The sequence below is a fragment of the Chiloscyllium plagiosum genome, unplaced genomic scaffold (genome assembly GCF_037043375.1).
Source record: "Chiloscyllium plagiosum isolate Xiang-an unplaced genomic scaffold, Cpla_swu_hap1 HiC_scaffold_10, whole genome shotgun sequence".
In the NCBI taxonomy this organism is placed as follows: Eukaryota; Metazoa; Chordata; class Chondrichthyes; order Orectolobiformes; family Hemiscylliidae; genus Chiloscyllium; species Chiloscyllium plagiosum.
In genome coordinates, this window is record NW_028270148.1 from 50,805,208 (window position 1) to 50,827,478 (window position 22,271).

The following is a 22,271-nucleotide window of genomic DNA, read 5'->3' on the forward strand; positions in this document are numbered from 1 at the left end:
TCACTTCCTTTTGAGGAAGAGAGTTGCAAAAACTTGAAACCTTCTGAGGAACAAAATCTCCTGGTCTCTGCCTTCAATAAGTGACCTGAAGTTTTAAACCGTGACCCCTGTTTTTAGATTTTTCCAGAAGAGGAAACATCCTTCCCACAATTCCACATCCACCTTGTTGAGCCCCCTCAGAATCTTGTATGTTTCAATGAAGACATGTTTTCCTCTTCTAAACTCCAGTGCATACAAGCCTAACTTGACTAGCCTTTCCACAAAAGATGACTGCTTATTCCAGGGATTGGCCTAAAATGCTTTCTCTGAACTGCCTGCAATGTATTTCCGTACTACCGTATATAGGAAGATGAAATGTTGTACTCTAGATCTTTTTCTCTCAAGTACCCTTTATAAATGAAGAATAGCCTCCCTACTTTGGTATTCATTTTTTTTTTGCAAAACAAACATTATATTTACTTTCTGATCTACTTGCTGTGCCTACACACTAACCTGTTTTTTATGCATTTGGCATCCCAGAGCTCTGCAATCTCTTACCATTGTGAGAATATGCTAGTCTTTTTTTATATTCTGCCTGTGGAAATGGACAGTTTCTTTTAGGTTTGAGGTGAAAGGGCTCCCAATGTTGCAAATAAAATATTTTCCAGGTTGGTGCTTTTTTTTTTACCCCGCCCCACTCTTCTGTCTCTTTATCTTTATTTTGAATCGTTACGAAAACATTAGCAAATGAAGGCTCAGTCCAAAGGAGTATCTTGTAGCCTTGAACAAATTACTTTTTATTATTATTATCTTTTGGATAAGTGTTGGTATGAGAGACATGTCATTCCCAAGCCAATTTAAATATTTCACAACATGTTTTACTTTTTAATCCTTTTTAGGCAGTATTTCTGATCAGTTTTCTGTGCTGTGTAAAGGTATAGCTATTAATGAAAATAATTGCTATACCTTCTCTCCCTTTTCCATTTGATCTGCAGTATTAATATGAATCTAGACTTGTCAACACACTAAACAATTTAAAACATGAATTTATTACAGCCCAGTATTGAAGGAAAATAATTGAGTTAGCAAAAATATCTGAGCTGAAACAATACATGCTATTGATTGTTTGCTTTCAAATGTGATGCGACAAAAGAGGGTGTGAGTTACTGATACGTTAAGTGAAATTGATGTAAGACATTTTTGGGTACAAGGTGCTGTTGACCCATTATCTATCTTTTTTGACCCATTGGGAGTCAAGAGTTTTTGAATGCAGATTGGAAAATGGAACAGAGAAGATTGACAGATGGCCATGATCTTATATTGAGTGGTCAAACAGGCTCAAAGGAGATCTTCTGCCTTGCAGTCCTATCTGCCCATCTCTTTTCTCCCCTTCCATTTCTCCAACTTCACACATACTCAGGATGAGTCTTGTCAGGTGTTGAGAAGTAGCACTACCAGGATCAAAAGTGGGAACTGACCCCTTGCTGGAAGGAATTTGGAAAATCTGGAATTGTTGCAGAAAACTGGGGCGATTGAGCTAGTCCTGACAATCAGGGGTGAAGGGTGTGAGCAAATGTATTTGCTATGGTGGCAGCCTCCTGGTGAAAGTTAAATGGTGATGTATGAGGAAAATGATCCTTATTTGGTTGCCTCGATAGTTCATTTGGCCACCTGAATAACAACTGTGATGTTGATGTGCCTGTTACTAATAATATATCAAGGTTATCCAAAGATTTTGAGCTTCTCTCCCAGTGCCTCCCCCCTCACATTACCAGCCTGTTATTATAGGGCTGGTACACCTAATGTGACTTACATTTTATCCTGTTATTTAATGAAAGGTCCAGAGCCATTCTAATGAGACAAATCTACCTGAGAGTCTGACTCAGCATGTAATTTTAGTTTGAATTATCCAGAATTTCAACTTGCCTAGGGGAAATAAACCAAAGAAACTTTGTGATTTAGAATACAAGTCTAATGATCTTACATTTTATGGAATGGTTTATCTAGGCTCCACTCACTTTCTCTCACCTGAAAATGTGGAGTGTGATGATGGCCTTACTGCAGTAAATTTCAGTTTGACTCATCCACCAATCGAGACTTGTTCAGGTAGGACACTGGGTGAGAATGGTTCTGAGGTAGTCATATATATGGACTTTAAGGCGTTTGATAAGTTTCCCCATGGTAAACAAATAGAGAAGGTGAAGTCATATGAAGTGCAGGGTGTTCTAGCTAGGTGGACAAAGAACTGGTTGAACAACAGGAGACAGAGTAGTAGTTGAAGGAAGTTTCTCGAAATGGAGAAAGGTGACCAGTGGTGTTCCACAGGGGTCAGTGTTGGGGCCACTGTTGTTTGTGATATACATAAATGATCAGGAAGAGGGTACTGTTGATATGATCAGCAACTTTGCAGATGACACAAAGTTGGTGGAGTAGCAGAAAGCATAAGGGACTGTCAAAGAATACAGGAGGATATAGATAGACTGGAGAGTTGGGTGGAAAAATGGCAAATGGGGTTCAATCCAGACAAATGTGAGGTGATGCATTTAGGCAAGACTAATTCTAGAGTGAATTATACAATGAACAGAAGAGCCTTGGGAAACGAGAGATCTGGGAGTGCAGGTCCATTGTACCCTGAAGGTTGCTGCACAGGTCATAGAGTCATAAAGAAGGCATATGGTATGCTTGCCTTCATTGGGTGGGGTATTGAGTATAAGAGCTGGCAACTCATGTTAAAATTGTACAAGACATTAGTTTGGCCGCATTTAGAATACTGTGTACAGTTCTGGTCGCTACATTACCAATAGGATGTGTATGCTTTGGAGAGGGTGTAGAGAAGGTTTACAAGGATGTTGCCTGGTATGGAAGGTGCTAGCTATGAAGAGAGGTTGAGTAAGTTAGGTTTGTTTTCATTAGAAAAAAGGAGATTGAGGGGGGACCTGATTGAGCTTTACAAAATCATGAAAGGTATAGACAGGGTGGCTAGAGATAAGCTTTTTCCTAGGGTGAAGGATTCAGTAACGAGAGATCATGATTTCAAGGGGACAGGTGAAAAGTTTAAGGGGAATACACGTGGCAAGTACTTCACACAGAAGGTGGTGGATGCCTGGAACACGTTGCCAGCAGAGGTGGTAGAAGCAGGCAAGGTAGATTCTTTTAAGATGCATCTGGACCGATGCATGAGTAGGTGGGGAGCAGAGGGATACAGATGCTTAGGAATTGGGTGACAGGTTTAGACAGTAGATTTGGATCAGCTAGGCTTGGAGGGCCGAAGGGCCTGTTCCTGTGCTGTAAATTTTCTTTGTTCTTTGTAGGGAAATGGAATCCATCTTGTCCTCACATTGTGCTCTCTTTGATCAAAAGCTGGGTCTGCTCTAATTGACCTAATTTCTTCCTCATGTTGCCCTGCAGCCCAATCGACATATTTAGCAAATTTATAATTTATTCAACAAAGTCCTGAAGAGAATTTACAGAATAAGTTTTAGTAGTGTGCCGATGACGTTTTTACAATATGTCTAGAAGTCCCCAATGTGTTTCACAATTCATCTTCAAATTTCTAAGAGAAACCGAGTAATAAAAGAGTTTTGACACATTGTCTAGGGTAAAGATGTAATATAAATACAGTTTGTGAATATGGCTGCTAACACCTGCTTTATACTTGTGTATATATTGAAATAGTTCTGGGGATCCTTTATAATAACCTGTTTACTCCGAAACAACTGATCTCTGTTCAGAAAATGTGACAATTGAAGTTGTAGTCTCGGAAATTCCATGCATTTTCTGAGTGAGTTCCACTTAAGTTACCTTTAATATGGCACCTTTTGTGCATAAACGCATCCCAAAGTTCTTCGGAGAGGTGTAATCAAACTAAAAATCAGGGATTAACCAAAGAAAGAGATATTGGGAAAAGTGATCAAAAGCTTAATTGAAAGGTGCAATTTTTAGTGAGTGTGGTCTTAAAGGAGGAGACTGAGCTAAGGGCTTTGAGGGACAAAATTCCAGAACATGGCTCTTAAATGGCAGATTGAACCACTGCCAATGGAGGGGGGAGAAAGGTTACAAGCAAAATAGGTTAAAGGACTAGTAGCTGTGTATGACCTTTTATAGGAAGCTGCCTGCTGTATGTTTGGTTCAGTTGAGGTTTATGCAGAGTGGGAAACCTGACAGGAGAATATTGGAATAGTTGAGAGTGGGTCTGACAAGGCATGGTTGAGTTTTTGAACAGCAGAAGAGCTGAGAAAGGGATTGAGGCAACTTATATACATCAAACCTAATTCAACAGAGAAATCTTTACATACAAGGGAATGAAGTTTCATTGTTGAAAAGAGTTCTACAGCTGGAAAAAATGTACAATATTGAGGTGGAACTTCTGCAATTCTTGTAGTTCTGGAATAAACATGGAAGTTTGGTTACTGCTAGCAACTTTAATATAGTGCGCGCACATACACACACACACTCATGCAGAACCCCCCCTCTCATGTGCACACACATGCACTCCCCGCACTCACACCCATGCACGCGCCCTCTCACAGGCTTACACCCCATCACACTCACGTACATACTTGGCCAAGCCTACACACACGTACACACACTCTTTCACATGTACTCGTACCACATGTACTCGTACCACATGCACACACCCGCTCTGTCTCTCCTGCATGCGCGCACACACAAATTTGTGGGGTGGAACTTTAGTTGCAGAATTATATTTTATTTTGCTCAAAAGCTGCACAAATCCATGTAGGATTCTGAAAGTCCTACTTTAGAAATAAAACTGACTCACATTGGGACAGACTTTAAGTTCACACCTTTAATATATTGTCTGAGCTAAAATAACACCTATTGTTAGATAAACTGAAGCCATCATCAGAATGTAACTTAAAGGTTTTTGAATTTGCACATTTAAAAGCCTAAACCAGCATATCCCATCCTAGAAGATGCAAGACTTAATCTAAGTTTGTTTAATATTACAACTCCGTGACACTTTAACCTTTTGCTATAAATTCGGTGTCATACGGTCATGTTCCACAACCACCTGGTGAAAATGCAGTGCCTCGAAAGCTAGTCCTTCCAAATATACTTGTTGGACTATAACCTGGTATTGTGTGATTTTTAACTTTGTCCACGCCAGTCCAACCCTGGCACCTCCAAATCATAACTTTTATATCAATACAGTATCAGTGATAACTTAGGAATTTTACATCCCAGATCCATCTCTACGGTCGCAGAGGACAGACTAACATGGAGTAGTTAACTCCATGAGCTTGTTAATCATTTGACATTAAACTACATTAGCTTAGAAATGGGTTTGTCTTCAACCTGATAAACAGGGCTGTACTTTTACTGCTCGAAGCAGCTGTAAATTTCCTTGAATACAAATTACCATTGGAGAGAATACCAGGAGGCTGCTTATAGCTTTTCCAACCTACATCATTTCTGTTAGCACTGTTAAGGTCAAATTTTAATGTTTATAGTTGACGAAAGGTCATGTAATATAACCTTTTGAGGGTTGAGGGGGGTGGGGGTTGTTGGTTTGCCCAGTGGGCTGGGCAACTTTTTTGCCATACAGACTTCTTCCAACAGCGTGGGTTCAATTCTTGCACCAGACGAGGCTACCATGAGAGCCTCTTGTTCTGAACCTCTCCCCTCACCTGAGGCGTGGTGACCCTCAAGTTAAACCATAACCATTCATCTCTCTCTAATGAGAGAGAGCAGCCATGAGGTCTGGTAAGACAATGGAAAGTTAAGATAGTTGCTGTGAGAGGTGTGTATGTGTGGGGTGAAATTCTAGCAATACATTTACTGTGAAATGCTGACTAGTTCTGTGCTTGGATAAAGATTTGACTCTGCTATGACACAACAATCTGTCAAAATGACCACCTGTTTATTGGTGGGTGGTGTGTTTCCATCTGGATAAGTTTACAGTTCTCGGACATTAGTGTTTAACAGTTAATCAGCCTGACCAGATAGCTTGCTTTCAACTTGGTAATTTTTAGGTATATGGTCAGTACTATATGTAGTTCTTTGTCATATATTGGTTCATACTATTTTATGGTAAATCAATAAAAGATATATTTAATTTTAAATAGAAGCCAAATTGATGGTCAATGTTTTTGCTTCTGCTTTCAGTGGTGATTCAATGTTGAGCTAATACAAAATGCATTAAAAGTATCTTTGATATGAAGTGTCACTTAAATAGTGTTCAATTTATTTGTAATTGGATGATAGAAGATGTATGAATTGTTAACATATTTCTATTGTTGACTAGGCACTGTTTAAGAAACCATTTGTAGCAATGGGTAATATCACAAACCCAAGATAATCTTGTTCTTTGCTTGATGGATACTATCAAGCATATTGTGTGCACCTGTGTTATTGCATTGGATATCTGACCACTTCTCACAACCTCTCTTGGGGTGGTATGGTGGCTCAGTGGTTAGCACTGCTGCCTCACAGCGCCAGGGACCCACGTTCGATTCCAGCCTTGGGTGACTGTGTGTGGAATTTGCACATTCTCCCCGTGTCTATGTGGGTTTCCTCCGGGTGGTCCAGATGTGCAGGTCAGGTGAATTGACCATGCTAAATTGTCCATAGTGTTAGATGCATTAGTCAGAGGTAAATGGGACTGGGTGGGTTACTCTTCGGAGGGTCAGTGTGGACTTGTTGGGCTGAAGTGCCTGTTTCCACACTGTAGGGAATCTAGTCTAATCTAAAATTACATTCTATATAAATAGGAGAAAGTGAGGACTGCAGATGCTGGAGATCAGAGCTTAAAAATGTGTTGCTGGAAAAGCACAGCAGGTCAGGCTTATGCTCGAAACGTCGATTCTCCTGTTCCTTTGATGCTGCCTGACCTGCTGCGCTTTTCCAGCAACACATTTTTAAATTCTATATAAATAGTCTACTGAATAATCCGAGCCTTTAAGCTTTTAGCTCTGATGGTAATAATGTCATAACAATTTTGAAAGTAACTGGCTATTCAAATTTATTATACTGGATGTTACGTAAAAGAATAACAACAAACAACGAGCTTACCTTTTGTTTTGAAAAGTGATTCTCTAACTATGACTTAAAAAGAGCAGATGTGAAAAGTGTTACTTAATGGTTTGAGAAATCTATCATTCAGATACTTCCTTGACTGAAGCATGCCATTGATGTATTAAGTATTAGTGTAACTAGTCCATGTCAGTGAACGTTGATATCCATAGATTTCAGTTATTATGTGCAAGGAAGCTGTTTTTCAATTTTAAAAAATAAATTGACTGTAAAAAAAACTTCATAAGTTAGTGGCCCTGACATTTTGTGAACTCCGAAATGTGTGCCCTGGCGCCATCTAGTGAGTGTTTTTTTATGAATTTCATTGAGAGTTAAATACTGAGAGGGTGACATTGGTCTGTACCAGAGAGATGGGTTTGGAACAAATCGGCAGTCTTATATTTTATATTCCATTTCCTGGAAAAGTATTGTGAAGAATTTTAATTTCAAACCAAATAAAATCAACATTGAGACTATGGAACAATTCTCCAAAAATAGGTTGAACTAATGTCTTTTGAACTTTTCTGGAAAGTGTTGCGGAAACACAAATAATTGCTGATTAGCTCTGAGCCTGTCACATGATTGTCATAGACTAATTTTACACCCAAATCTTCTTGGACAAAAGTATTGTGCAATTTGGATGTTTAGTATTTATTTGTTTAATAAATGCATTTTTAAAAAATGTATTCCATTCACACAAATCTTGAATCAAATATATCATGTCAGATAATTGCAAAATGTATAGCTTCGTCCTTATTGAATTAAACTGGAAAGACACCAAGATGTCAGGATAGATGAGATTAAAATAAATATTTTAGCTTTCTTCCATAATCCATAGTACATAAAAAATAAAAGCAATATTTTCATTACAAACAACATCGGATAAGACAGACAGGAAAAGGCTCAAAAGCTAAACCAAATGAAATGAAGTAAAATTATACCACTCCGAAGTGGGGAAAAAAAGTAACTTTTCAGGTTGTCTCCGTGTGTAACTGTGTTGTTGAAAGATTGTGTGGGTCAAACTACCTTAGAAGATTTGTCGAGAGCTTGTTTTCCAGCTTGTGGTATCAATCCATCTATTGCCTCTGTACCATGTTAGTTAGTAGCAAATATGATAAAATACTCCCTCTATGCCTGCTGTTTATGCAATTACTCTTTATTTTCAAGACATTGTATGGAACTCCACTAATATCGCATTTGTTTCCATGGAAATGCAGTGTAGAATGCTGGAAAAAAAGCTGGAAGAGGATATGGTGTTTACAGAATATGAACAGATCCCAAAGAAGATGGTAGATGGTGTTTTCACCACAGCAACTCTTCCAGAAAATGCAGAACGGAATCGTTTCAGGGATGTTGTTCCATATGAGGAGAACAGGGTGGAACTTGTGCCAACCAAAGAAAACAATACTGGCTATGTCAATGCCTCCCACATCAAGGTGAGAATGTTTTTCAAGAATAAGGCTTTGGCAATGTGCCAATTTATATTTCCATAAATTACAGTAAATGTTATATTAGAACTTCTAAATATATCATGGTCAGACAAGAGCCTCAACTTGTGCTGTACATTTAAAAACATTTGTTTTATTTTTGATCATGTATATTTTTGAACAATAGTTGTGAAGTAATGTCTGAAATGATATTTCATAAAGAATCAGATTATCACATTTTTGTAGACATGAGTTGAATCACCATCATTTCATTGCCCCATACTGATGTTGGTAACTGTTTCAAAGTTTGATGGATTAGGGTCTGTTCATGTTCAATAGTGGCTCTTTTGCTTATGCATCCTGAATACATAATATTCTGTTAAATAGGTGGGCAGTTCCAAAAATATTTTATTAACTGGTGGATTGCTGGAATTACATCCCCTCAGGCGGCTTTATTTTTATTTGAGCATTCACTTGTAGTTTTTATTTCGAGTGAAAGTTGTGCACCTTCAGTCATGACAAAAGTCCTTAACTTTTAGAAATCTATTCTTAAACATAGATACAATAAATCTTACCCTCTGAAAAGACTGTATTACCAAGGGGTAGGCCTGTGACCTGAAACCAGCAGCTGAGTGATTTGTAGAATGAATTTTAATGGGTCCCAAACACTACACAGTGTTTCTGCTTTCCTCATTTTTGTTATATCTGTGAAAGTGTTTGCTGTCTATTAATTGTTGTCCCAACAGCTAGAGGCTAACAGTCTTTAGGTTACTGCTGCACATAGACATTTACACTGCAGTCAGTGATGCTTTGTATTGTAATGGATCCTACTCCTTGAACTCACGTATTTCCCATGTTTTGTCAATCTCACAAAATGCTGTTGATCTTGTACTTAAAAGCAACTGATAAAGTTGCACTATTTAGCAACAAAAACTGCCAACAGTAGACCTTCATAAGAACAATGATTCCAGCTGTAGAGAGCAACAAAATGATTTCACTGGTTCTCAGTCCTATCCAGACATTATAAAAATGGCAGTACTCCATGTAACATTGCACGGTACATCAAAGCAAAACCTCACAATTTATATTTATGTGACACAATTGTAGGTGCATTTTAAACTGTCGTCAGGAAGGTTCTTCTACAATTCCTTCATAAGCAGCACTGTGACTAACCCAAATGTCATTAGTCCAGTAATAGCAGAGAACTGCTATTTTGGGACCTTAGGAACCATGGATGTGAATGCCTATTCTGTTTTTGGCTAACATCAGGTGTAAAACTCTGTCCTGAAACTGGCACAAGTTAAAAATATGTTGCCTAAATCCTTTTATTGCTGTGGTTCTGTAACTTCTGTTCAATTTACTCAGATGCAAAACTTGATCAAATGAACTAATGTCTCAAAATTGGTTAACTATCTGATATTGTGTTAACTTACAAAGCAGGCAAAGAGATCATTATATTGAATATACCTTCAAGTGAGATACAGTGATTCATAATCACTGAAGGTCTTAACTGCATGTTTGCCACACAGACTGTTAACAAATAGAACATGAAACATAAATTTAAAAACTTTCTTTGTGTTCTTAACTTCAACTTACATTGGTACTTTATATTGCTTGGCCCACAAAGTAGGAGGCAGGTCTTAAGCTGCTAGTTACCACTTAAGGGTGTACTTTGATTGGACTGGTTTCAGTCAAAGGTATGTTATCAACCTTTACTTTTATACTACTAAACACCCAATATTTCATCTTATCTATTTATCTATACTGTTGATAAAACTAGAATCATTCCTGTTTGTATTATGTTATGCCAACATCCTACTCATGAAAGCCTTTTTGCCATCTCTACATATGACATTCAGTATATATATTACTTCAATGGATTCTGTGAACCACTATCCCATAGAGAATGAAAATAGATTAATAACATTGTTGTGTTGTTGAATAACATATGCTGTTTAATAAAGCCAGAAACTTTCCCATTTTAAAGAGGGAATATTATTCTGCAATATTAACGCCAATTAAACAAAAGGAGTCTGTTAATACAGCAGATATTGTGCAGAATTTAATCACTCCCTCTCCTGGAAGTGGGCTCAGAGGTTGGGGAGGGGCCTTTGGATTGGACATGAGGGTGTGAGACATGGACCACAGCACCTTAATTCCTCCACTCTGTCAGTCTCAGGATGGGAGGCTGGAGGATGACCTCCTTGCCTCAACAAGGCCAATTGAGTGGGTCTTAAGTAGCCACTTTCTGGAAGCAGACAGGGACTTGTCATAAAAGGAGACTATACCATTTCCCTGCTGCCTCAGTGCAGTAGGTCCTTTGTTCTCAGGCGTTCAGTCTAGTTGAGGGCCACCACATCAAGATAGGAGTTTCTTTGAAAGCAACCAACCTACTTTTGCTTTTGACCCTCATTACCTCCAAATCACTGCTCGAAGCCTTCTCCCAGCAGACCTCAACTTATCGACAATCACCTCTATCTGGGGATCCAGCCACAGTCCTGGAGTTCGGCACAAGTGTTTTACTAGCAGTGGTCCTGTTCCTGGTGACACTGTTGGTATTGGAGATCTGCGAGCCTCTAACCCACAATGCTTAGAGGTGGGATTTGTGCCTTACTGGGAACTTGATCACGTATGGCGTTGAACACTGTCCTGGTACAAGATTAGAGAGGTGCTGGCAAAGCAGGTCAGGCAGCATCCTGTCCTGGTACAGTATACGCCAAATTGTCTGGCTATTGCATCTGGTCTCCCAGAAATAAGTGCTGCAGGATTCCTCAATTTTTTTTTAAGCAGTGTGAGATTCATGCCCCCAACTCTGGCCCAACCATGGGTCAGTATTAAATTCTGCCTGTCTGCTGGATGTAGGCTGGCTATTCAATAACCAGCAACTCATCAGGATGCCAGCATCACAAGAACACTGCTTGTTGCATGCAGTGTCGTGTTTCATTATCATTTGCCATGTGACATTTCTGAGCTCATATGCCAGCAGTCACAAATTCCAGCTCATTTTATCTTCTGGTCCCATGCCTACTAGGAAGAGGAGTTAATCACCGCAACTCAATCTACACAAAGGACCGCTGTAGCCAATAAGTTAGAAAGGTTTATTTCATCAACCTGCATTACATTCTGATCCAGGCGCCAAAGTTAGCAAACTGATGTGCTCACGTATTGTGCTGCACAGTCTTTCAAGAATATTACTTTTTAAAACAGTTAGTGTGCTTTTTGCACTTGGAATGGGCTAATCCTTTTGAAGCATATAATGGAGAATACTAACTAATGCAGACTGTTTGTTTATACATTCTTGTGGTTTCTAATTGACAGGTTACAGTTGCTGGAGAAGACTGGCATTATATTGCCACACAGGGACCCCTGCCACATACATGCCATGACTTCTGGCAAATGGTTTGGGAGCAAGGAGTGAATGTTATTGTCATGGTTACAGCAGAAGAAGTGAGTTCTGTGTTTTTGTGTTTAATATTTCTAACATAGGACACTGTGCAGGAAATTGTTGAATTCAATATTCATTTTGCTCTTACGGCCGCCTGTTGATGGGTATATATGCGTGATGGTTTGAAGACATTCAACTCACTTGGAATAGTTTCTCATTGTGTTGTCTCAAGTACAGAAAGCACCATATCCAACATAAGTAAAACTAATGGATAGAGTGAACTGCTGAGTTTTAGCCACAAGAATGGTACAAAATTAAATTTCTACTGGGAACATATGACCAGGTATCACATTGCTGCTGCCGTTCTTCGTTTCAAATTTAGAATAAAAAAAAGACTTCATTTAGGGGAAAGAAGTCATGAAAGTTGAGCAGATTAAGCCCAATTGAAGTGTGAAGATATCAGTATGGACTAACCAAAGTATCTTAAAGAAAAGTTTAAACTAGCCAGACGGAAAACAACAAATGCTGGAGATCACAGTGGATCAGAGAGCACCCATGGAGATAGAGCAAGCTAACATTTTGAGTCTAGATGACTCTTCATGACGTGAAGTGTGGAGGGGGCAGCATTTATGCTGTAGTTAGGGGCATGCAGGTTGGAGTGTGGAGTGCTGGAGGAGAAAGAATATTGGAAGTTCAGATTAAGTGATCAGAATGTGAGAATGGCAGAACAATGGTGTGTCTAACTGCCAGACTGGAAAGAGAAGACAGTTCCACTGGGGTGGGGGGAGGGGAGAGCGGACATGATGATGGAGAATGTAACAAGTAAATCTAAAGGAAAGGAAAGAAATGGGAGTTTGTTCACAATTTGAAGGTGTTGAACTCGATATTAAGTCTAGAAGGCTGTAAAGTGCCTAGTCTGAAGATGAGATGTTGTCCCTCCAGTTCGTGCTGTGATTCATTGGAACTCTACAGCGTGCTGAGGACAGAGAAGTGAGCATGTGAGCAGGACGCTATGTTAATATTACGGAAAGGTTGGGGTCAGGCTTGTGCACAGACCAGAGGTGTTCTGCAGAGCAGTCACCCAGTCTGTGTTTGGTTTCTCCAATGTAGGCCACATTGGATTCAGTAAATACAATACAGAAAACTGAAGGAAGTACAGTTGAAATTACTGCTTCACCTGGAAGACTGTTTAGGTCGTTGGATAGTTAGCAGGGAGGAGGTGAAGAGGCAGGTGTTGCACCTTCTGCGGTTACATGGGAAGGTGCCAGGGGGCAAGGGGGTGGTATTTGTTATTGATGAGTGGACTAAGATGTCCCAGAGGAAATGATCTCTGTGAAATGCAGATGGGGGAGTGAGGAGAAGATGTGTTTGGTGGTGACATTCTGCTGGAGTTGTCTGAAATGGCAGAGCATAATGGCACGCTGGGCGGCACGGTGGCACAGTGGTTAGCACTGCTGCCTCACACGCCAGAGACCCGGGTTCAATTCCCGACTCAGGCGACTAACTGTGGAGTTTGCACATTCTCCCCGTGTCTGCGTGGGTTTCCTCCGGGTGCTCCGGTTTCCTCCCACAGTCCAAAGATGTGCAGGTCAGGTGAATTGGCCATGCTAAATTGCCCGTAGTGTTAGGTGCAGAGGTAAATGTAGGGGAATGGGTGGGTTACGCTTCAGCGGGTCGGTGTGGACTTGTTGGGCCGAAGGGCCTGTTTCCACACTGTAAGTAATCTAATCTAAAAAGTAATCTAATCTTATCTAATCTAATGATCCTTTGAATACGGAGGCTGATGGGATGAAAAGTGAGGACAAAGGGGGACCCAATCACACTGTTGTGAGTGATGGGAAGAGGCAAGGGTGGAGGTACAGCTGATATGTCAGATGCACGGAAGATAGGTCAGATGCGATTGAGGACCTTGCCAGTGACCGGGAAACCACAGTTATGGAGGAAGCAAGCCATGTCAATGGCGTTGTTTTGGAAGGTGGCATCATCTGAACAAATGCGATGTAGGCAAAGGGACTGGGAGAATGGGGTGGAGTCCTTGCAGGATGTGGGGTGTGACAAGCTATTGTGAAGGTAGCTATGGAAGTCAGTGGCTTTATAGTGAATGGACATGGACAGTTTATTCCCCGAATTGGAGACAGAGAGGTCAAGGAAAGGAAGGGATGTGCCGGAAATGGACGATGTGAAAGTTATAAAGGGGTGGAAATTGGAGGCAAAATGAACAAATCGTTCAAGGCCCTGGCAGGAGCATGAAGTGGTACCAAAACAGTCGTCCGGTACCAAACAAAGAGTTATAGGAGGGGACTGGAACAAGGATTGTTCCACATACCCCATAAAGAGGCAAGACATAACTGGCAATCATGTGGGTGCCCATTGACACTCCTTTGACTTGGCCGAAGTGAGATGAAATAAAGGAGATATTGTTCAGTGAGAGAACAGGTTCAGCCAGGCAGAGGAGAGTCGGGGTGGATGGGGATTGCTGAGGCCTCTGGTTGAGGAAGAAGCTGAGAGCTCTCAGACCATCCTGGTGGGGGCTGGAGGGATAGAGGGATTGGATAACCGTAGTGAACAGGAGGCAGTTAGGGCCCAGCAACTGGAAGCTGTCAATATGGTGGAGGAGATCAGAGGAATCGCAGATGTAGGTGGGCAGGGTCTGGACAAGGGGGAAATGATGGAGTCAGGGTAGGAAGAAGTGAGCTTGGTGGGGCAGAAACAGGCTGACATAATTGGCCTACCAGGGGCAAACTGCTTTGTGGATTTTGAGAAGGAGGTAGGAACAGGCTGTCTGGGATTGGGAGACTATAATGTTGGAGGCAGCGGAGGGGGGGAGGATTTGTGGAGGTAATGAGGTCAGTGACAATCTTGACAACAATGGCTTGATGTTTGGATGTGGGATAAACAAGCCAGGTTTAATACTAATCTCCAGTATCAAATTCAAGTAAATCAGAAACAAAAACATCAGATATTGATGGTGACTGTCCATTATATTTCTACTCAGTGGTATATATGGAGCATCATATGGGCCAAAGCAGTATGCAGACCTAATGTCACCTATCACTTTTGAATTTTGAAACCTGAACCATTAGTTTCATGCCTGCTGTTTTAAAACTATATGGTAGCTTCTGTCATGTAGTGTTGCTGTTGGTCAGGAGTTTTGTGGAAGACTTGTATGGTGAGGAACCTGTGGAGAATGAAGGTAGATGATCACTTCTTGTTCCAGTCTCCATAAATCTGAACCACATTAAATCTTTCACTAATGCATGTCGTCAGTAACAACATGACCCAGGGGATAATTTACAATCCCTAGAAAGGGAGGAGGCAAATTGGTATGATGATTCCTTTCAGTGTGTTAATTGCACATTCCTCCTTCAAATACACAAGCTATTTCTCTGCTGATCCTCATTCTTCTGTCAAATTGATCATGTAGCCCACTTATACTGCCACTGTGACAGATTTTTGTTTCCTAATTTTCATTCAGGTGGTCTTGGTGAACTCATTCTTCCTGTGAATAAAATTATATCATTGCTCTGATATTTTAGAAGTAAACTGTCACAGGAAACAGGATTTTGTCCATTCTTTTACCGTAATCTTAGTATGAAAAAGTTGCGTTTGTTCTTTCTACGTGGAGATTGGTGATGTGTAAAGGGACTCTGCTTGAAGGAAATTATCATTGATTATATCTTTTCTTCTAAAATGAAAACCCTGAAATTAAGCTTTCTAACATTAATGAACTTAACCTTTGTCACTTAGGAGGGAGGAAAACCAAAGACTCATCGATACTGGCCCAAACTGGGTTCAAAGCACAGCTCAGCAACTTATGGGAAGTTTAAGGTGACAACCAAATTCCGCACAGATTCTGGTTGCTATGCAACAACAGGTTTAAAGGTCAAGCACCTTTTATCTGGACAGGAGAGGACTGTGTGGCACTTGCAATACACAGACTGGCCAGACCATGGCTGTCCAGAAGATGTACAGGGTTTTTTATGTAAGTATCACAATACCCATGATCATATATTACATTGTGTGTCAAACAGAGTAAAGCATTAACTTTATCATTTCAAGAATGTTTTTGTAAATAGGCCTCAATTAGAATCCAGTGCGAAGCATTTGTATACTAAACATCACTGTTTGCTTTAAAGCAGCGATATTTATATATAATAATATTTAAGCTGTGGCCTATGTACAGCTGGCAACCTGATTCAAGTAACCGACAGACTGCAGTTTTACTTACCAGTTACTAACCCACTAAATGTTGAACGGCTGGATTTTGGGAAAAATGCTGTTCTTAGACTTGATGATGGATAAATTCTAATTTGGCCTGGTTAGCTAAAGTTAATCAAGAAACATGTAAGTTAATAGCAAATAGGTCTATATTTTATGTATGACCGTTTAGACTCCATGGTAAATACTGACCTGTGACAAAGTCAAATAAAAACTTTGAACATTTATGCTTCAAAATTCGAGACACAGCCACATTACCCTACATTACAATTTGTTGTTCATAGAATCCCTACAGTGGAAACAGGCCATTCAGCCTGACAAGTCCACTCCAATTCTCTGAAGAGCATCCCAACCAGACTCATCCCCCACTAGCCTATCCCTGTAACCCTACATTTCCCAGACTATTCCTGGACACAATGGAAAATTAGCATGGTACAATCCACTTAACCTGCACATCTTTGGACTGTGGGAGGGAACGCATGCAGACAGGGGAACATGTGCAAACTCTACACAGACAGTCGCCTGAGGCCGGAATTGAACCCAGGTCCCTGTTGCTGTGAGGCAGCAGTGCTGACCACTGAACCACCATGCACCTCCCCCCTCCAGAACATTTGAATTTCTGGTATCTCTCAGGAAATGCCAACTTTAGTTCATGGTTTAGACAAGGTTTCTAGAACTTGCAAAGTCAAATGTTGTGCTTACTCACAATTGTAACAACAAGGTATAAGATTTTTCTTGATACCATCTCAAATTGATCTTAGAGACAGAACTCGGCAAAACTCCAGAGTTAAGCAATTTGATAACTATACTTCATCCCCAAGTACACATAACCACAATGAGTCTTAGGAATATCATTAAATGATACACCATCTTTTCTTTTTAAAATGGTTATTCCTTTCATATGGGAATGATGTAATTAAAAAATTGCTGTAAATCATTTTAAAATTAGAGGATGTCGCATAAGGAAGGATGGTTCATATAATTCCATGCCAGGAATGTTATATAGGTGGTCTTGATTGTGAATGACATTACTGCTTGCCTAATTGTGCAGTAGAAATAGATTCATTATTTTAGATACGATTTAACATTTAATTGCTGGTTTTCAAAGGCTATTATAAGAACTTAGTACAAGCGAATATTTATAAGCTAAACAGGATTTAATGTTTTTAGGACAACTGAAAATGCAAATAAATCCTACCATACCAGTATGAGCCAGTTGTGAAATGCAAAGAATAAGCAAAACACAAGTCTTAAAGTATTCAATCAATTAATTTTCTCTTCCGAATAATCATTTGTGTGAACTCTGAATTTTATTCTCATTCTCTGGAACCTGCACCTTCCTGTAGACATATCGAGCTGGATTTTCATCAAGAAGATGAATATACTGGAGTCAGGAGAAGTCTAGACCCCACAAATCCATTCCCAATAAGAAAATCTCAACATACCATATTTTCATTCCAGGACCACTCTCAGCCGAGGCAGGCCTGAGGTGGCAGTGTAGGATGGGGAGGCTAGCACGCTAGAAGATTTGCTTTATTAGTAGGATATCAGCACAGCTGATCATCAATTTAAGTCCTTATCGATGGGACTGTCCATGCCCCAGTGTTCCTCTTGCATCCACTATGTTCACTCTCCCCATAATCTACTATATACACCAGAAATGAGCCATTGACAAGTCTAAAAGGTTCTTGAAATGCACATGAAATTGACATAATAAACAAAAATTGTCCTAAAAACATCAAATCAGCAGTTTTGAAAATTTGCTGAAAGCAAGGACAGCTAATCTTGCATCTTTGAAAAGGTCAATCAACCACAGCACGGGAGCAATGACTAAAAAAGCTTTTATTCATTTTACCTTTTAATCTTCTATAAATAAACACAGGCATTGAAAAACCTCTGAAAGAATAAATTATTGCAAGGATGTAGGTAGTAAATAGCTTCCAGCCCCTACTCTTTGGCTATTAATATTATTTGCTGAGCTAAGTGGATATGTAATTTTTAAAGCTCAGCCACACATTCATAATGAGGCCATCTGACAACTTTATTCACATAAAGGCAGTTAGATAGGTGGGTATAACATCTGTTTTTACAGATGATGGAACATTACAAGTGTGCCAGAGATGAAAACCTGATAAAGCCAGAGATTCTCAGCCCTAAATATTTACCTGTGTACATGACCAATCATCACATGCTTTACCCATTTTCAAATATTTTGAAAGAATAAATTACTGAAGATAATCAAGTTGTTATGCCATGACGTAAAGAAGCTGCCTTGAGATGAACAGCTCTCTTGATATGACAGAGAAATACACTGCAGTTCACCTGAATACACTGAATGCCCTGCTGTTGTTCCAAATTCATATATGCACTCATTTGCACATCATACGAAAATATTTATAACAAATTCACTCAAAAAACCTAAAGACTGAACTTCAGTTTTAAATATTGTTAACTGAACCCTGCATTATAGCTTCATCCTTGGAAGATACAATCTAAAACCAGCTGTCAAATATAGCATGCAGGATATAGAGAAAAATTCAGCTCCCTATCGGATTCCTATCACTGGGCTAACCATGGCTTTGTGTATAAACTCTTCTGTCCTTGAAATTCAAGGCATTTCACATAATCTGCTCTAGAACGCCAACTGTTGGATTGCAACCATCTGAATTCATCGTCACTTCATTGAATGATATTGCTGTAGACAAGAGTTTAATGCTAATAAAATACCCTAAATTGTCATTAAACATTTGCCTTCACAAACTACTTTCAGTTACTGGAAAGATGCTCTTGAAAGGAGGTGTTGTGTAGGGGATAGGATTGCAGTGATGCGAAGAGATGCTAATAGGTAAAGAATCTGGGTGGAAGAACACTAAATCATAATTTATATTCAGGATTTCAGGCATTTCTTTTTACTAAATTATAACCAGTTTAACTGTTTCATCCTCCTGGAGGTCATTTTTGCCTGTTGACAGAGCCAAGTTTGTTTGTTACCATTAGTCCTTTCTGTTTTAATTTTACAGCTTATCTCGAAGAAATTCAGTCTGTCCGTCGACACACCAACAGCATGCTGGATTCTACCAAGAGCTGCAACCCACCAATAGTTGTGCATTGCAGTGCAGGAGCTGGACGAACAGGAGTGGTGATTCTAACAGAAGTTATGGTTGGTTGTCTGGAGCATAATGAGGTGAATGCAACAGATGGTTTTGAAAATGCATTTGATAAACTTCTTGATCCATGGTGTGCTAGTTAGCAGTTAATTTGTCAAGTGCAAATGTCTTCATCAAATTTTACACAATATTTCCAAACCATGTATGTTGCATAAAAATGGAATATGCTATTGTTGGGTTCTACTTCCTGACAAGTCGAGATAGACTGAAGATAGGCGGAGAACGTTGACCACTCTTCTTCTGCAGTGGCATCAGTACTTTGTACTTTTAGATTAGATTACATTACAGTGTGGAAACAGGCCCTTCGGCCCAACAAGTCCACACCGACCCGCCGAAGCGCAACCCACCCATACCCATACCCATACCCCGACATTTACCCCCTAACCTAACACTACGGGCAATTTAGCATGGTCAACTCACCTAACCTGCACATCTTTGTGACAGTGGGAGGAAACCGGAGCACCCGGAGGAAACCCACGCAGACACGGGGAGAACGTGCAAACTCCACACAGAGAGTCGCCTGAGGCGGGAATTGAACCCGGATCTCTGGCGCTGTGAGGCAGCAGTGCTAACCATTGTGCCACCGTGCCGCCCACTGTTTTATTAGCTATTTTGTTTGCCTGCAATCCTGAGCACTGATGCTCTTTTCTGTTGAGTACGACTATTCATTGCATGCACTTTTCTAAAGTTAGTATTTTAGTGAGTGAACCTTCTCCATGAATTGGCAATAAGTGTTAGTTTGCCACTGATGCTCAATTCCATGAGCACTTGTTTTAAAAAAAGCTCTCCACTTTCAACCCATTTTGCATATCAGTTTTCATCTGTTTCTTGACATTTGCATTAAAGTCATTATCTAATATTAAAATCATCATTTTAGCCCTATTTGTTTTGGAAGATATTGAATTATTATGGAAAATGTTACATTAGGAACTAGCAACAATCATACTAGGTTGAAGTTAATTCTTGTTTCTTGGCTTGATGATTCCAGTACACATTTACCAGCTTCCGAACTGGGTAACCAGGATATAACGTAGAAAATCTGAAGAAATTTGTGAAATTGGAAGCATCAGATTTTTATTGCACATAACATCTCTTACCTATTTGGAAATCAATTAGTACAAATTATGTAGCTAAACCTGTAAACTGCCAACTTAAACCATAGCTCCTACAAAGGATTGGAGCATCATAGTGCAGTTTTGTCATTGTTGTTAGACCCTTATTATGGATAGAGCTAAAACTAAAAATCCAGGCTAAAATAGTAAATGTTTATTTTCTGAAGCTAACTGGTTAAGATGGACAAGGAAGCTTATATAGGTAAAAACAATGACTGCAGATGCTGGAAACCAGATTCTGGATTAGTGGTGCTGGAAGAGCGCAGCAGTTCAGGCAGCATCCAAGGAGCAGTGAAATCGATGTTTCAGGCAAAAGCCCTTCATCAGGAATAAAGGCAGAGAGCCTGAAGCGTGGAGAGATAAGCTAGAGGAGGGTGGGGTGGGGAGAAAGTAGCATAGAGTACAATAGGTGAGTGGGGGAGGGGATGAAGGTGATAGGTCAGGGAGGAGAGGGTGGAGTGGATAGGTGGAAAAGGAGATAGGCAGGTAGGACAAGTCTGGACAAGTCATGGGGACAGTGCTGAGCTGGAAGTTTGGAACTAGGGTGAGGTGGGGGGAAGGGGAAATGAGGAAACTGTTGAAGTCCACATTGATGCCCTGGAGTTGAAGTGTTCCGAGGCGGAAGATGAAGCGTTCTTCCTCCATGCGTCTGGTGGTGAGGGAGCGGCGGTGAAGGAGGCCCACTACCTCCATGTCCTCGGCAGAGTGGGAGGGGGAGTTGAAATGTTGGGGCGGTGTGGTTGATTGGTGCGAGTGTCCCGGAGATGTTCCCTAAAGCGCTCTGCTATGAGGCGCCCAGTCTCCCCAATGTAGATGAGACCACATCGGGAGCAACGGATACAATAGATGATATTAGTGGATGTGCAGGTAAAACTTTGATGGATGTGGAAGGCTCCTTTAGGGCCTTGGATAGAGGTTAGGGAGGAGGTGTCGGCACAGGTTTTACAGTTCCTGCGGTGGCAGGGGAAGGTGCCAGGATGGGAGAGTGAGTTGTAGGGGGGCGTGGACCTGACTAGGTAGTCACGGAGAGAACGGTCTTTGCGGAAGGCGGAAAGGGGTGGGGAGGGAAATATATCCCTGGTGGTGGTGTCTTTTTGGAGGTGGCGGAAATGTCGGCGGATGATACGGTTTATGCGAAGGTTGGTAGGGTGGAAGATGAGCACGAGGGGCGTTCTGTCCTTGTTACGGTTGGAGAGGTGGGGTCTGAGGGCGGAGGTGCGGAATGTGGACGAGATTAACCACGTGGGAAGGAAAATTGCGGTCGCTAAAGAAGGAGGCCATCTGGTGTGTTCTGTGGTGGAACTGGTCCTCCTGGGAGCAGATACGGCGGAGGAATTGGGAATACGGGATGGCATTTTTGCAAGAGGTAGGGTGGGAAGAGGTGTAATCCAGGTAGCTGTGGGAGTCGGTGGGTTTGTAAAAAATGTCAGTGTCAAGTCGGTCGTCATTAATGGAGATGGAGAGGTCCAGGAAGGGGAGGGAGATGTCAGAGATGGTCCAGGTAAATTTAAGGTCAGGGTGGAATGTGTTGGTGAATTTGATGAATTGCTCAACCTCCTCACGGGAGCACGAGGTGGCGCCAATGCAGTCATCAATGTAGCAGAGGAAGAGGTGGGGAGTGGTGCCGGTGTAATTACGGAAGATCAACTGTTCTACATAGCCACCAAAGAGATAGGCATAGCTGGGGCCCATACGTGTGCCCATGGCTACCCCTTTGGTCTGGAGGAAGTGGGAGGATTCGAAGGAGAAATTGTTAAGGGTGAGGACCAGTTCGGCCAAACGAATGAGAGTGTCGTTGGAAGGGTACTGTTGGGGACATCTGGAGAGGAAAAAACAGAGGGCTTGGAGGCCCTGGTCATGGCGGATGGAGGTGTAGAGGGATTGGATATCCGTGGTGAAGATGAGGCGTTGGGGGCCGGGGAAGCGGAAGTCTTGGAGGAGGTGGAGGGCG

At 40.9% G+C, this 22,271-nt stretch overlaps 1 protein-coding gene across 7 annotated transcripts in view; it reads left to right on the forward strand.

The window, feature by feature from the left end:
• Positions 1-22,271, forward strand: part of LOC122552829 (tyrosine-protein phosphatase non-receptor type 14-like) — a 272,039-nt gene that overhangs the window by 240,327 nt on the left and 9,441 nt on the right. For all 7 annotated transcript variants that reach the window (XM_087991330.1, XM_043695821.2, XM_043695830.2 and 4 more), the window contains 4 exons: positions 8,229-8,447; positions 11,757-11,885; positions 15,571-15,805; positions 19,062-19,225. In XM_087991330.1, the coding sequence (XP_087847456.1) occupies positions 8,229-8,447; positions 11,757-11,885; positions 15,571-15,805; positions 19,062-19,225 (747 nt within the window). The remainder of the gene's footprint in view (positions 1-8,228; positions 8,448-11,756; positions 11,886-15,570; positions 15,806-19,061; positions 19,226-22,271) is intronic.